General features: G+C 37.3%; 1 protein-coding gene across 7 annotated transcripts in view; it reads left to right on the top strand.

The window, feature by feature from the left end:
* LOC127961674 (inositol hexakisphosphate and diphosphoinositol-pentakisphosphate kinase 2-like) overlaps positions 1 to 15,868 on the top strand; it is a 30,515-nt gene extending 14,647 nt beyond the window's left edge. Inside the window, exons 23-32 of one of the 7 annotated variants that reach the window (XM_052560897.1) lie at positions 159 to 272; positions 393 to 533; positions 681 to 774; positions 1,640 to 1,765; positions 2,100 to 2,129; positions 5,808 to 5,870; positions 9,628 to 9,807; positions 11,691 to 11,828; positions 11,936 to 12,049; positions 13,714 to 15,868. In XM_052560897.1, coding sequence (XP_052416857.1) covers positions 159 to 272; positions 393 to 533; positions 681 to 774; positions 1,640 to 1,765; positions 2,100 to 2,129; positions 5,808 to 5,870; positions 9,628 to 9,807; positions 11,691 to 11,828; positions 11,936 to 12,049; positions 13,714 to 14,273 — 1,560 coding nt within the window. In that variant the 3' untranslated portion in view covers positions 14,274 to 15,868. The remainder of the gene's footprint in view (positions 1 to 158; positions 273 to 392; positions 534 to 680; positions 775 to 1,639; positions 1,766 to 2,099; positions 2,130 to 5,807; positions 5,871 to 9,627; positions 9,808 to 11,690; positions 11,829 to 11,935; positions 12,050 to 13,713) is intronic. The other 6 variants (XM_052560898.1, XM_052560900.1, XM_052560899.1 and 3 more) reach the window with 6 other exon arrangements.
* Positions 15,869 to 16,654: the final 786 nt, after the last annotated feature.

Raw genomic sequence — 16,654 nt, 5'->3', positions numbered from 1 at the left:
CTGCTCTCACTGTTCGTTCTGCTCCTTTGAGGCACAGAATAAACATAAGTGAACTGTAATAACTGAGCTGGCCAATGTTTTATGGTTGAGTGGGGACTGTGCAGTCTCAACAGAGTACTTCAAAGAAATGTGACAACTCTGTTATTGTGTTAACTCAGGACCCATCCTCTGAAGAGCGCTTCCATGTGGAACTGCATTTCAGCCCTGGGGTCAAAGTATCTGAGGAGGAGAGCGCTCCGATGGGATTTGGCTTCCGACCAGCCTCTGCTGAAGTATACAAACTTTTCTTTGTTCTGTGTTGTCATTGTGTATTGCATTAGTTTTATTCAGCTAATAATATCTAGGTTCATTTGCTGATATTTTCACGTCTATGCTTGTGTGTGTTCACACAGAATGATCAGAAGCAAACAGACCCTGGAAGTTTGGAAAATCTCATACGAGATGAGCCTGACCGCGCTTTGCCCCTTTTAGAGACCATCAGCTCCCAGAGGAAATCCCCTCTGATCCGGAATCGCAAGACTGGCTCCATGGAGGTATCACACTCAGCCACCTACTATGCCAACCGTTGTACAGTGTGCTTTAAATATACTTTTCTGAATCTCTGTGGTACCAAACTGACAGAGTCAGGCTGGGTTTTATGTACTATGATTTAAAAGCGCTTCATTTGTGTGTGTGCACAGGTCCTGTCAGAAAGCTCATCCTCTAAAGGGGGCAGCTATCGCCTCTTCCCCTCCTGCTCACGTCAGTCTCCAGAGATGAAGCAGAGCGGATTAGGTTGGTATCATGTGTCTGTCCCTCACTCAGCCTCAACAACTGCTGTTTATCTCTTCCCCGTGTCAGGAAATCAACCTTTGAATCCGAAGCAACACTATATTGCATGTTATTTTGAATGTAAAATCCATTAGCTGACTGCTTTCATTGGCATTACCAAGGAAATTGGTGGATACACATTTTGGTTCCAGACAGAGATGGAGTTTGTTGTATGGGAGTGGGTTGCTTTTTTATTTTATTTTTAGACCTCTCGTAGGGATCATTCAGTTTCTGCTCTATTTAAAACTAGTGCTGTGATCTCCGACAACAGTCTAGTTTGTTATCTTTACGCAAAGCTGTTTCCTATGAAAGAAAGTGCCACGATTTTACTGCAGTTTTAAAACGTGAAAGCTCTGCATGGAATAAAACACATTTGACAACAGTGTAAAAGAGGAAATAATCCTGCATGAAGTCAGTTTTATTCCTAACTATCTGTACATTTGAAATGATTAATTTGTGTAATCATATAGTAACTATCAATAACATGTTAACGCTGATGTCCATTAATACTTGAATATTTCACATACTCATCTGCATATTCACTATATTTGTTTAATTATTGTATAGTTGTTGTTTTTTTGGTCATAATTGCTTCTAATAGATGTAAAGGATTTACTTTAATCAACATCTCCCTGGCAAGAACATTGCTTCTGTCTTTTGTTAATTAGATTTTGTCATTGACGTCCGCCAAACCGTAATGGTTTTGGCATGAGACATATATTATGACTTTATAATCCTCTCACTCCCTCTGCAGTAACTGCTGTGTTTTGATGAATAAGTGCATGTGGTTGGTGTGCACACTAATTCCATGATCTAACCCCCTCTGCAGGGTCTCAGTGCGCTGGTCTCTTCAGCACCACCGTCCTGGGGGGCTCCTCTAGTGCCCCCAACCTTCAGGACTACGCACGCACACACCGCAAAAAATTCCCCTCGGGCAGTTTGACCTATAAAGACGGTATGTGCTCAGTTCAGCTCCTTTTCTAATAGATATAATAGAGTTTGGAAGGTAGAAACTATAGTTGAAGGGCACTTCCTGTAAATGTGGGTAATGTAGGAGTTTAGGATTAAGTTGCATCAGGTCCTGATCTCGTCTGTCATATTCATATTTCAAGTCTGGTTCATTTTCATGGTCTTGAATGTGTGGTGTCCAATAGCTTGTGGAGTCTACAGTGCCATTCATTGTCTTTCAGAAATTATGTCTTTGTTTCTTGTCATTGGTCATATTTTGTTAGCAGTGTTTTATTTTTGACATCATTTAATTGGAAACATATGTTTGTGTACCACTGCAGGAATCCAAAAAAGTTTGAAGCAAAAACATGGTAAAAATGTAGATTTTGTGAACAGCAAACTGAATATAAACTATTGCCTTCTACTACATAAAGGGAATTTTGCAACATGATCACATTTTACAATTCAATCTCAGATACACCACCATTCAAAAGTTTGAGGTCTGTAAGATTTTCTTTAAGAAGTCTCTTCAGTAAAAACAGTAATATTTTGAAATGTAACATGAAAAGTTAAAAATTTTCAGTAAATGATATTTTTATTGTCTAGAATGTATTTCAAAAGTTAATGTATTAATTTTATGGCAAAGAAGAATTTTTTGTCACATGATCCTTTATAAATAGCGCTGATGTGCTGATTTGGTGCTTAAGTAGTATTCCTTATTACTATCAATGTTGAAAACAGTTGTGCTGCTATATTATGCTATATAATGTTTTTGTGGAAACGTTGCTACATTTTTTTTCAGGATTTGAAGAATAGAAAGTTCAAAAGAACATCATGTATATGCGATACATTATCTTTTGTGATATTGTAAATGTCTTTACTGTCAGTGTTTCCTTGCTGAAAAAAAAGATACATTTCTTTAAAAAAATCTTTTTGACCTTAAACATTTGAACAGTAGTGTATATTGCATTTGTATCACATCGATTGATTTGGTAACACTTTACAGTAAGGTTATATATGTTAAAGGGATAGTTCACCCAAAACTGAAACCATTGCAGTCTGTCAGTCATATAATGGAGGTGAATGGGAATCACGGCTAAAACATACAATAAAACTAAAAAAAACATATACAAACAAAACCAATTTAAACCCTGCGGCTCGTGATGATACATTGATGTGTAAAGGCACAAAACGATCAGTCTGTGCAAGAAACTGAACAGTATTTATAAAGTGTTTTTTTTTTACCTCTGATTCAGGCAATGTGCAATTGATCGAATTCTCCTGAGTGCGTTCTAAAGCAGGTGCTTGAGGCGTCTACTTCTTATTGCTTTACAGCGGATCGCAGACTTATAAGTGCATTACCGCCATCTCTCATATGGACCAGATTTTAGATAGTGTCAATGGTCCATTTGAGAGACAGGTGGTGGTAATGCATTTTTACGTCTGCTATTGTAAAGCAAGAAGAAGAATATGCCTCACTTGTCTGCTGCTTTTTTTTTTTTTAATTGTATGTAGCACTGCTTTTTTTTATTTAGTCGTGATTCCCATCCACCTCCATTGTATGACTGATAGACTGCAACGGTTTCAGTTAAAAATCTCAGTTTGTGTTCTACTGAAGAAACAAAGTCACCTACATCTTGGATGCCCCGGGGGTAAGCAATTAAACATCAACTACATTTTTGTGTGAACTATCCCTTTAACACTAATCAGTGCAGTAGCTAACATAAAATTATAATTTTACAGAATTGTACTCATTTATTTATCTAGAATTATCAATACATTTGTAACATTTAAAGTATTTAACATCACTTATGTACAGTATGAATTTGAATGTTGAGTTATTAATGACATTAGCCTAAACTAATACATAATGTTAAAAAGACTGGTCATTGTTAGTCATGATACGTAATGTTAATGAACTGAATCTTATTTTTTCAGTGTGATCCATTATTTGGCTATTAAAATTATTACTAAATTTGATACGTGGCCATTAGCTTTGGATTTAACCCTAATTTGAAATCTTATCTGAAATTGCATTGACAAATTGTCCCTCACATCCCCATTCCTTCCAGAATGTTCAGTTTGTAGTTCGCTCGTGGTGAAACCTTTTGTCCACAAGGTGTCAGTGTGACATTGTTTGGAGTTCTCCCCATTTTAGTCCCCATTTCCTGTGTCTTGTTTTGTTTGCTGCCGTTTTGCAGTTAACTCTACTCTCTCATTTGTTGCTGTCTTATACATGAGCCTGTTCATTTAACCTTATTAGCTTCCGTTAAAATCTGTGGCTGGTCTCTAGGACTGTCATCGGTCATCTAGCACAATCCCCAGTCTCTGTCTTCACTGTTGTGTGTGCTTGTGTCCTGTGAAGGCATGTGCTGTTACACTACAGCCTCTCAGAGCTGCTTATATTACAGAAGTGAGGGGTCGATCGGACCATCTCCAGCTTTTCATGCCTCTGTCCGCCATTTTGTTTGTTCTCAGAGATGACGTCTGATAAGATGGCATCTGTATTTATAGTAGAGAAGTGCCCAAAAATATTACCGCAGCCAAAGTGTTATAAATAGATCCACTAATTTACTGTGGCAACTCTGTGAAGACATTTAAGCAGTTAGGATAAAAATCTGTCCTCTTATTGTCATTGTCTTTTGAATTTTATTTTTATTTAAGGGTTTATTTTCTCTACCTGAGCTAGGAATAGCCTCAGTCATGGCCGTAGCCAGGCTTCGAAAATTATTGAGGTCCGGGGGGTTTCTATAATAACCCCCTTATTATGGACCCCTATAAATACAACTAACTAATAACCCCTATAAATACAACTAACTAATAACCCCTATAAATACAACTAATTATATACTCTAACACTTGAGATAACACACAGATATTTAGATGTTTTTGGAGAGATGCTCATTTTAAAATCATACCCTGTTTATTGCAAAAAGTTTGTTAATACTATATTTTTGGGGTGGATAATTTTATCAGTTGTTTATTATGCATGCAAACATACATATTGCCCACAAATCGTGTTGTTTTTGGATAGTCAGGATTACAAAAGACAATCTCTGACAGTCAGCCCCAGTGGCGCAGAAGGCAAAATGTGTGTCATACATATTTTGACGTGATTGACCTGGGTTCGAATCCAACTCTTCAAGTTGCTAATCATATCAGAAAAGCATTTATTTTCCATAACAATTAAGTAATCAATCAAAAAGATAAGGGTAGGTGTAGGGAGGGATTTATTGTCCCAATAAGGTGGCATCCATTTAATTAGACTCATTAAGTTATTATTGCATACTGTTTTATAATGTACTACAATACTGAGGTGCAGATAATTGCCACTATTTGAAGTAAGTATATTATAAATAAGTAGCAGAAAATCCTGATATTTTAACATAGTATAAATAAAATCTATAGCTATTTGCACTTTTTTGATAACTGCCAGACTAATGCCGGCGATACAATGTTGCTATTAAAATAAACAAAAACCTATAAATAAATGAAATAAAAAATAAAGTAAAAAAAAACACTTATAATACAAAAACAAGTTAAAAAAGCTTATAATAGATGGAGCTGGCTGCGTCTCGCGCTCTCGCTCACAACTCTCTGAAGACTCGTTCACTTCGGAAGCATCTCGCATCGATCATTTTCATACCACAGACGCTAAACATTATGAATTATACATGCAGACATTCATATGAGGAGTCTGGCAGCAAATTAGTCAATCAGAGAGCAAATTTTATTTTCGAACATGAAAAATTTACCGAGGTCCGGACCTCGGTGACCTCACAGCTGGCTACGGCCATGGCCTCAGTGAACCCATCTGTGAGATTAACATCTAACTTCCACATAATAAGGAACATTCTCACTCTTTAGCTAAAAGTATTAAGACACTAAATGCTGCTCTTCTGCCTTCTGTCTGTAGTCACAGTAGAAAACCCCTCAGTCACCCTTCTATCCTTGCCAGTCTCACACCTTCAGCTCTGTAACACCATCCCCATCCTTTACAGGTGTGCTGTAAAATATGGTAACTCTAGTGACCTTTTTTATTTCCTCAGAGTTGTTGTCTATGCCGGCAGTAAAGCGATTTTCTGTGTCGTTTGCAAAGCATCCGACTAATGGTACGTCTGCTTCTCTTCAAGTATATTTCCACTTCCTCCACCTCCCTTTGTTTTGCATGTCAGTGGAAAACTCTTTTTCATTTCGGAAATGTTCTTCTGTTTTGACGTGATTTCATGTTTCCTTCGACCTCTCTAGTTTCATCAACTTTTTAACCATCCATTTTAAATATCCACCACTATCACTATCTGTAGCCTCCTGCGGACATCTGTCACCCTCACCCTCACCCAGTGTTAATCAGTAACGGATGACTGTTTGTGGGAATGAGTTTAAGCACGTGTTTGTTTCCTGTGACTGTATGTGCACACGTCTGTGGGAAGGTGGGTGTATTACACTGCAAAAAAAATCTAGTTCTTAATCAGTATTTTTGTCTTCTTTTACATTTGGGAAGCAAAATTAAATAAGATACACTACCGTTCAAAAGTTTGGGGTCAGTAGATTTTTTTTTTTCTTGAAAGAAATTAATACTTTTGATCGAAGCATGCTTTCTGAATGAAAGTGATAGTATATATTTTATAATGTTATAAAATATTTTTATTTTAAATAAATGTTGCTTTGTTTATGAAATAATCCTAAAATGTTATCATAGTTTCCTCGAAAATATTATGCAGCATAGTCTTAATGTTAATAATAAAAAATGTGTCTCAAGAACCAGTTTCCAGATTTCTAAAGGATCATGGGAGATTCAAGAATAAAATAATGGCTGCTGAAAATTCAGTTCTCCATCAACAGAATAAATTACATTTTATGATATAAAAAAGAAAAGGGTTATTTTAAATTTTAATGATTTTTCACAATATTTTTGTATTTTTGATCAAATAAATGCAGCTTTGGTCACTATAATAGCCCTTAAAAACATAAAAAAAATAAACTTTTGAACAGTAGTGTGTAAGAACATATATGTAATTTAATTAAAACAATTTGACAGTGCACTGTGAAAAATGTTCATTCAAGATATATTCTTTGCAAACAAGTTGTAATATTTTATTGAAATAAGATTTAGTTTGTAATATAAGGTTAAGTACTACTGATTTCTTTTTTTTTGCAATACAATACTGAATAGATGCTCAAGACAGTGAATCTGAGCCACTGCTGGACACCAGTCAAGAACCCTTCCCCTGTCAACAGTTGTCATTGCTCTGGTACTGTTGGACAGTGTTTTTCACTGTATTTAACTGTAGCAGAAAGTGATAGTTCACAGGCCAATGGCTCACCTGTCACTCTTTTACTCCATCGATCCTCTCACCAGTTTTATTTAGAATGAATGTTGTTGAGAATTATAGATTTGTAAATGTTGAGCTATGCAGCCAAGGAGTGTTTTACTCCGTTTCCCCTTGATTCTTCTTCATGGGAAGCAGCTTAAAATCTAAAATGCCACAAAGACTTCTTTTAAATTGAAATCGACATCTTCAGTCTATATGAATAAAACAACCTGCCGCACTTGCAGATAAAGATTAACTAGCCGGTGTCTTTTATAGTTATCTACACTTTATTGATAGACACATGTGCTGTGTATAAACTGCATGTTGATGTTGTATGGGTTAAGATTTTCAGGGTTTTCTCTCTCGGGCTTTCATATGTTGTGATCGAGGGGATGTCCGGAGATGTTGTCTACCATAAACGAACCTGAATGTAGGTGATAACAAAGGTCGAGAGCAATGCAAAAGAAGCGCTTGTGAAGTGCTGTGAATTACTGCAGTGTGTTCTGTACTGTAGGGATATCTGGACACAGTTCTGTATGTGTTCAGTACATCTCAGGCAGAGCTTGAAGATGGTCCCTGATCCACCTACACAATCCCCATTCCCTGCCAGATCCCACACACAACACCCACCACACATTCCAAGCCACCCAGCTCTCAAAACCTCTCACGTAGGAGCCTTTCGTCCAACCTAATTATGTTTCTGTAGTTTTTGAGATAGGCTTTTTACCTTCATGTCTTTGAATTGCTTAATTATACATTTGTGTGTTTTCCTGGTAATGTGTGCACATGTACGGGTCAGGTGGGGATCAGATGTTCCCACGAGGATAGTTAAACCTGTAATCATCTACATTGTGGGCACCTCCCAATGGTACACATTATAAAACGGCTTTATAAAGAGACTGTAGAATGTCTTTATTCAAATGTAAAAATCTTAAATGTTTGCAAGGTGTAGGTGTAGAGGGTATAGCAAATATAATTATCTGACTCGATTAAACGGAAAATACACGGTATGATATATGTTGGAAGCATTGGTTATGATTTAATGACATACTGTTAATCTGATAAAACTCATGTGTGCACGTTTTTTAATCACATCAACTGTTAAATACATTTTCCCTTATAAATTGCATTTATTAACAACTTCTACAACAAAACGTGTGCAAATGGAATAATTCGTTTTGTAATATTTTCAAATTATTGAAACTGAAACTGAAATAGACAGAAAAAAAAATCTATATTTGTAACAATCAGCAAAATTACCAAAAGTGGTGGTTATGCTAAACATCTATAAAAATGGCCTTTACACTTGCGTTCAAGTTTGGGCTTAGTAAGATTAAGTCTTTTATTCTCTCTAAGGCTGTATTTATTTGATCGAAATACTGTTGAACTGTAATATTATTACAATTTAAATTTAAATATCTTTATTATTTAAAGGGGGTGGTTGATTGCGATTTTACTTTTTTAATGTTAATGTGTAATGTTGCTGTTTGAGCATAAACAATATCGGAAAAAATGCTTACAGAGATTATACAATTCTGGTAGTTTAATGCCTACAAAAAAAGGCTGGTAAGGGACTGCAACGAGCTTCTTCCCAGGTCCGTTGCGTCATGAACCCAGATAAACGCCGCCCCCTGGAACACACAACAAAGGGGGCAAGGCCATGTTCTGCTGCTTTAGAGAAGAGGAGGAGAAAACTAGGGGTACACAAAATCTGTACATATGAATCGCGATTCTGTCTTCTAACGCTTTTAATGGATTCACAAGTTTCAAAACCAATCTTCTAAAGCAGCGGTTCTCAATCCTGTTCCTCGCGTCCCCCTGCTCTGCGTCTCTCTCTCTCTCTCTCTCTCTCTCAGATCGTCAGATCAGCTCCAACAAACTTCCATTTATAGACTTATTTTTACAAAGCAATGAGAAGCGTTATACATGGACGCACACAGTCACTGTGCTGTATTAAAGCTTTAATCAGAATAAAACCGTATATTAAAAGCTAACAGAAGCAGTAGCATTTACAAACGGCAGCGTATCTAAAAGTATGAAACAACAACAAACAAGCTTTAATTCAATCAGGTCGATACAGTGGCCATATGCATGCTGAAAGAACAGTAGTTTTTGTTTTGAAGTTCTAGATGTCTGTGTGGTTATGTAGACCATTTCTGTGTATAGTGACTTCCTTGAATCCCTTGTGGTCTTGTGCCTTAATCGATGGATGTTGACCCCAGGAGATGGTACTCCTGGTTTCCTCTGCACAGTACATTGTTTGTGAATGAAGGCTGTGGACTACAATGGACTTGATGCTGTGTGTCTGCTTGGGATTATGTGCTGGTGGCCAGTCGCTCAGGCTAACTCCTCTTTATTTAGATGTGTTTAGATATGGAGAAGTGTCTGTAACCCCGTGAGACCTGTTGTGGAGAGTTTTTCTGAGAGCATGCGAAGTAACGAAGGGGTAATCACTGTCCACTATGAGAACCCATGCCCTCACCCGTCTGCTTTTCAAACCCCCTACTCCCCACTCTTCTCTTCTCTTCTCTTCCCTGCTCTGCCTCTTCTTCCTCAGAACCCCTGGAAGAGCACCAGGTAGCCCAGCTGCTGAGGCGCTTTTCCAACGACCCCAAAATTGGCCACCCGTTCTGTTTGGACAGTGCTTATGCCCACCACCTCCATCAGTGCTCCTACCATCTCCGCCTCTTCCGCAACTGGTTAATCTCTGGCCAGGACCCACTAGAGTACCTCTACGGTCAGCCCTGCGGAGGTCCCTCCATGCCCTGCTGTGCCGTGACTGCAGTAATGGCCACTACCACAGCCGCCTTAGCTTTGCTCTATAGTGCCTCTGCTGTTTGAAGCATGCTTGTGTTTTGGGAAAAGCAGCATGCTTTTTCTTTTTTTAGCATATTGAAGTTTATGTAGGATGTTTTTTTGGGGATATTAGGTTAATACTAAATAATCTTAATTAATCTTGGGTTTTGGGTTTAACTAAATTTTTTATTTATTTAAAATGTATACTTTTTAAAATTAAATTTCCTTTAATTTACCTCCTGAGCTGTTTTCTTTTTCGGAACGTACAAGACTGTTTTAATATTTGGGGTCAGTAAGGTTTACTTATTAAGATATTTTAACTTTTATTTATCAAGGATGGATAAAAAGTGTCAAAGTATTTCTTAATGTTATGAGTCAGTTCTATTTAAAAACAAACAAACAAAAAAGTTAATAAAATAAACTTTCCATCCATCAAACAATCCTATAATAATAGGAAATGTTTTTGGAGGACCAAATTAGCATATGTGACACTGCTGCTGAAAATTCAGCTTTGCCATCAAAGGAATATTACTTTGAAAAATATATTAAAATTGAAATCAGTTATTTTTAATTGTAATAACATTTTACAATATTGCTGTTTTTACAGTACTTATGATCAAATAAATACAAAATTGTTGAGCAAAATAGACTTAAAAAAACATTAAAAATCTTACCAACCTCAAACTTTTGAATGGTACTGTAGTTCTTTCAGTTCCTCTCGCAATAAAAGAAAACAGAATCATTTACCAAAAAAAAAAAAAAAAGTTTTTACATTTAGGTGATATTTCAGACTTTTTGAGAGAAATTAATTTCACCATAAAAAAGATTGTAAATGACTTTTGTTAAAGGTCCCAGCCAGATTGAATTCATAAATTAAAAAAGTACTCTTGTTTGGCACTTCAAAACTTTTCAAATATTTCTACAGAGAACAGAACAGATTTAAAGATGTCAAATTCAGTGCTCTGTACAGAAGAGGCTGGAGTGTTATTAAGAGTGATCTGTCACTGCTGTGTGTTGGGTGTGTGGTGTGGCATCTGATTGCAACTGTGTCAGCTTACAGTCACATCGGCTCTCTGACGTGTCAAAACATGACTGACTTGCATGCCACAGGCTTCCAGGGATTTTCAAAATAAGACATTGTTATTCTCTCTTCCAACAGTGATTTTTCAATTTGTACTTTTTTCAACAATATTTAAATAAAACCTCTATTACTTCATACATAATCACACATGCACATTGTTATTATTATTATTTTTTTAATTCCATTCTCCAGGGTACAGGGTCTTTTTCATAAGTAAAAGTCATAAGTGATTCATTGTCATCTTTTATAAAATTCATGCTCCGATTACATGATGATCCACTGGTGCAATATTCACATTGATTCCTGTTTTTATTATTATTGATTTTGCCAGCTCCCTCCTAATTTATGTGTGTTGCTTTAATCTACATTAAGAGTTTGTTTTTTTTAACTAAAATAAATGCATAGAGACTAACAACTAATTAAAGGAACTTTTTGGTTTTACTTAAAGTTGTGTGTGAGAGTGTGACACTACTAACTGTATAACTTTTAAATGTAGATCTAGAATTCCTATGTACAGTAATACACAACAAGTCTCGAATGAAGAGGAAGTGGTGGTTTTGTTTGTGTGTGTGTGTGTGTAGAGTGTATCTGAATGTCTCCCACCCGTGACTGTGGTTCTGTTTGGCAGTAGGTGGAATGTCTACTGACACTGGTTCGGTGGTGATAGACTGCTGTGTCACTCTGGGTGCATACTGATGTCTGGATAGAGGGCTGTCTTCTCTCATCACTTCTCTCTTCTGCAGGTTTTGAAGGCTGCTCCATGGTGCCCTCCATCTACCCCCTGGAGACCCTCCATAACTCACTCTCACTCAAGCAAGTCAACGAGTTCCTGACGACTGTGTGTGAGAATGCAGGAGATTCCCACACCAGGACAACCAGAGGTAATGCCCATAGCACCACTCTAACATTAGGACAGTTTTAGGTCAGTTTCAGTTGTTTTGATGCACCAGTGTCCTAACTGTATGTGTGTTTGCCTCTCCTCCTGTAGCTCTCTCAGCTATGTTTGACTCCCAGAACCAGCCCACAGGGGACTCTTACATCCCTCATAGAGTGCTGTCCTCCTCTGTTTCACTGCGCCAGCGCTCTGATCGGCCGCCCTGGTGTGAGTACTGCTGCCCTTATCTACTTCACATGGAGAAAGCTCTCTCAGCAGTCATTCTGCAAACACATGCTACATATGTTGCATGGATCAGGTGTACAATTGATATTTAAGTGGTAACAAATAACAAATTCATGAATTTGTATGTTGATAAAATTATGCCTTCAACAAATGTTGACAGTAAAGGGGTTGACCGTTTTATTTGACATGACAAGTCTTCTGCTAATTAAATAAACTTTGTTGTTTGGTAACATTGCTAATATTTTATCCACAACAGTAAAGTGGTGAAAAATATGGCTATGACTTGTATTGAAGCCCCCTTCGGGAAAAAAAAAAAGTCAGACTTGTGCACTTGTAGAGCACTTCAAATCTGAATAGTATATTTTAAAAAACTGTTCTTGCAGATAATGCTGTATTAATGAAATAAAAAGTCTACTTAAGTCTTTTCACAGAAAGTACACTTTCCTGACGGTGTGTGAAAAGTGTGTGTAATGTGTATTTTAATTCGTTAAGTTTTATTAATCTTTTGACAGGCTTTAAAGAAGTGCACTTACTTTGTTTCCTAAGGCACATGTAAAGTGCTTGATTATAATTTTAACTAGTGCGTAACATTAAAATTACATTTAAAGTTAACATATTTTAAAAGTACCAACTTGAAGCTTCATTTCTAATTTCTAATTACAAATATATTTAAATGCATGACATACGTTTTGATAGACATAACAGTATATTTAACCCTAATTGCTTATCAGTACAGCATGTTTTATAGACAACACAATTATGGTTTAATTATTAGTGGTTCTAAAAAGCACTCTAAAGTCCAAATAATTGCATTTAATATTAATCTAAACTGTTACACTTTATTTAAAAGTCCAATTCTCACTATTAACAATCCATTAACTATGACTAGCCTCAATAAACTCCTAATTTGCTGCTTATTAATAGTTAAGGACGATAGTAAAATGTAGGTACTGGGATGGATTTGGGATCTAGAATAAACAGACAATATGTTAATAATAGGCATGCTAATAAGCAACTAGTTAATAGTGAGAATTGGTCCCTAAAGTGTTACCATTTAAACTACAATACATTTTTATTTATTTGCAGTTGGCATGCATTTAAGTGTCCTAAAATGGTACATTCAGTTCGCACTACATTAAACTACATTAAAAAGTAAATCATTTCTTTAAGAAGTATTCGATAGTGCTGTATGCTAAAGTGTATGTCTTTTTCACAAGTTAGAATTACAGAGTCCTGCTGACTTTCAACAGAGAAAACACGATGGGTGACATGCTAATTCGGGTCACAGCTTTAATTAATTGTAATAATATGGTCACTAAAATTCACAAAAATGCAAATAGAAAAAATTCTAGTTCTTAATTTTCATATATTTCTTTATCAAAATGTCTGTATTTGCCGTTACAGCAAGAAGCAGTAAAAACAGCAAAAAAAAAGGCATTTCTCATGATGAATTAAAATTCAAATCAAAAGAAAGTAACTGGATTTTTGTTGATGCATTTAGAAGAATGTTTAGAAACAAAGTTGGCATAAACTATTCATTGTTAAAGTAATTACATATACACACATGCACGCGCGAGACACAAATGACACTTCTTTTGTAAAATGAGCCAAATAATATGCGTGTTTGCGTGTATGTCTCTGTGCAGACAGCAGTGGTCCCTCCAGTACAGTGTCAAGCGCCGGCCCCTCGTCTCCCACGACGGCTGACACCTCCCCACGCTTCAGCTTCAGTGAGAAGATCACCCTCACCCCGCAGAGCAGTGAGGAGACCCACCCGGCCCCTCACAACAACAGCCACTGCGTGTCCTCCACGTCTGAAACCAGCCTCCCCTCCGAGGACCCCCACCCGTCAGTGCCATCCCCCATCCTGGAGAGACCCAGTCAAATAGCAGTGGACAGCACAGACTCTGCAGGCCAGTGTCTTACAGAGAGCCCCTTCTGTGATGAAGCGCCAAGTCCGGCCCCCGATGAGCCCAGCTCATCAGAGTCCTTCTGTAGGCTGTCCGACTCCCTGCCTGTGCTCCTGGAGCTCAGAGAGAGCAGCTCAGAGGCCGGCTCCAGTGCCCAGACCCCGCTCACCCCGGAGGAGCCCGATGAGTTCTTTGATACACAGGAAACACTGGACGTGTGGAGGGGAAGCCCGGGGACCCTCCCTCACCCCGGCACTCCTCTAGAAGTGGGATCTCCACATGTGCCTGAGCCGTGAAGGAAACGCAGCCCCCGTCTCAGCATGCTCTCGCTGTAGTGCCTCAGACCTTCATAATGAGTCAAAGTGGGATTTGCCAACATCATTTAAGGGAAGCTGAGGAAACACGAATCGCAAATGCTCATGTTGGAAATCTTAATAAACTCTCCATGTGTTTAATTCTGTAGTGTGGTTCAGAGATGCTTCGTGTGTAACGCGTCACTCTAGTCAAACGGCCAGTGATCAAACATAAGCTGTTAAATGCACTGAAACATTTTAATGTGCACATATTATCTTCCTCGTCTCCAAACGACTGCATCTTCTTCATTAGCTGGTCTGGAAGATATTTTTCAAAGGAACGTTATATTTGATATCAGTCAAGCTGAACTCTTCAATAAGGAACTTACATAGCTAAATGCATATAATAAAGGGATAGTTACCCAAAATTAATCATCGGTTAATCACAAACCCATTACGTTTCATTCATCTTCAGAACACAAGTGAAGATGTTTTTAATGAAACCTGAGAGATTTCCGTCCCTCCATGGAAAGCTTCATTCTTCAAAATGTTCACAGACATAATAAAAGTAATTCATATAAACCGAGTGGTGTAATCCAAATCCTGTGAAGAGACATGATCACGTTATTTGATGAACAGATGCACTTCAGGCTTTTATTAACTATGTATGTGTTGTTCAGTGTATTAAAGCCTAAATGAAATTTCTTCATCATAGATCATGTCTCTAGAAGACTAGGATTAAACTGCATATTTCTTTTAGTTTTGTGAGAATGGACTTTCAATATAGCCTAAAAATATTTGTCTTTGTGTTTTCGAAGATGAAAGAGAAAGTCTTACAGATCTATAACGACATTAGGATGAGTAAACGATGAAAGAACTTTCATTTTTGAGTGAACTATCCCTTTAAATGAACACTAACCATTTTATTACTATTTGCCAAAGCTTGCTATACCACTGTCATAATTTATTAAATCACTATAAAATACATATATATGTAGACGATATATATTTATTGACTAATATGCAGCTTACTTTTAACAATGAGACCGCAAATGAACGAGTCTCATTTTTTTATATTTTAGTTTTTATTTTTGTAAATCATACAGTGCTGTCACGGTGTTAAATAATAGAGGTCTTCATTTCAATAACATTACAACAACACTTTGTACTGCTCACCTTTTCAACATTGAAGTACTTTTTTGTACCATGAACTCTCCTGTTTGATCAAATGAAGAGTGCAGTGTGATTTTATTATTTTTCCTTCTTTTTTAGTATACAGTAAAGAGAGCGAGAGATGCTGGTCCTGTTCTTCTGTTGATCTGAACGTTTTTTAATGAGCATGCAGAACATGTGTAGAAATAAGTGACTCTCCTTGATGTAGCACCAGCCTGAAAGACCTCTAGGATCTAGAGAAGAGCATCTCACTTCCCCTCCAGCAGCAATGTCTGTTTCTGAAATCACTGACACATTAAAGCATCTGCCTCGGACAGATTCAACCCAAACGTGTCGTACTGTTGGTGCTGTATGCGTCTGTGCAGTAGTATTAAATGGCACTTTGATTTACAGTGTTTCAAATAAAAGTGGCGTTGTCTACAGAACGCAGTTGTCTTTTTATCATTTCCTGTAATGATTTCCAGAATCATTAAAAAAAGCTGATCTTCATAGTCGTTGGCTTGACAGCGAGGTTCTTGCTATTCATCACCTGGAGGGTTTTCATTCTGTTAACCGCTACTGTCCCACGACACACAGCTTCAACCAGACAGAGTAAACAATCATCAGAGCTTCAAACATTTCACAATACGTCTGAATTCAAGTCTCGCCGCCAAACATAATCCATACTGTATGCTTGCATATGATTAGGATCACTGAACAGTGGGGCATTGTTGGCATCGCCCGCTGCTGTGCCAAGCACTGTGACTGTGATCGGTTTTCCTCAACACAAGGACATTGTTCATATCCATGCCTTCTCTCTCTGAAGCAGACAGGGAGGGTACTAACCAGTTTTTATACAGTCTATGGTACTCACTGATAATAGGCACGTGACCCAGACAGTGATGTCATCCGCTGGAATGTTGCTGTGACACACTGATCCTGTATTCTCTCGAACCTTCGATCATATAGAATCATTGAACCCCTTTCGTGTGAATGTATCACTGATCTATATATGACTATATATAATATGTTCTATATTATAGATCAGTGGAATGTATTTATGTTAGAGTGTTATATTATTATACAACAAACCAAATCGTCTCCTCTCAGGATTGACATACAATAAGTGTGGATTCAATTTAAGTTTAGTTTTTAAGATTATCTGGAGATAATACTCAGTGTTATCAAACTGTACTGCACATAAGATGTACCAGGGTTTTCATAGTTAAGCA

This window comes from Carassius gibelio, chromosome B7 (genome assembly GCF_023724105.1).
Source record: "Carassius gibelio isolate Cgi1373 ecotype wild population from Czech Republic chromosome B7, carGib1.2-hapl.c, whole genome shotgun sequence".
NCBI classification, from domain to species: Eukaryota; Metazoa; Chordata; class Actinopteri; order Cypriniformes; family Cyprinidae; genus Carassius; species Carassius gibelio.
The sequence above is the reverse complement of the archived record's forward strand: the minus strand, read 5'-3'. Positions and strand labels throughout refer to the sequence as shown.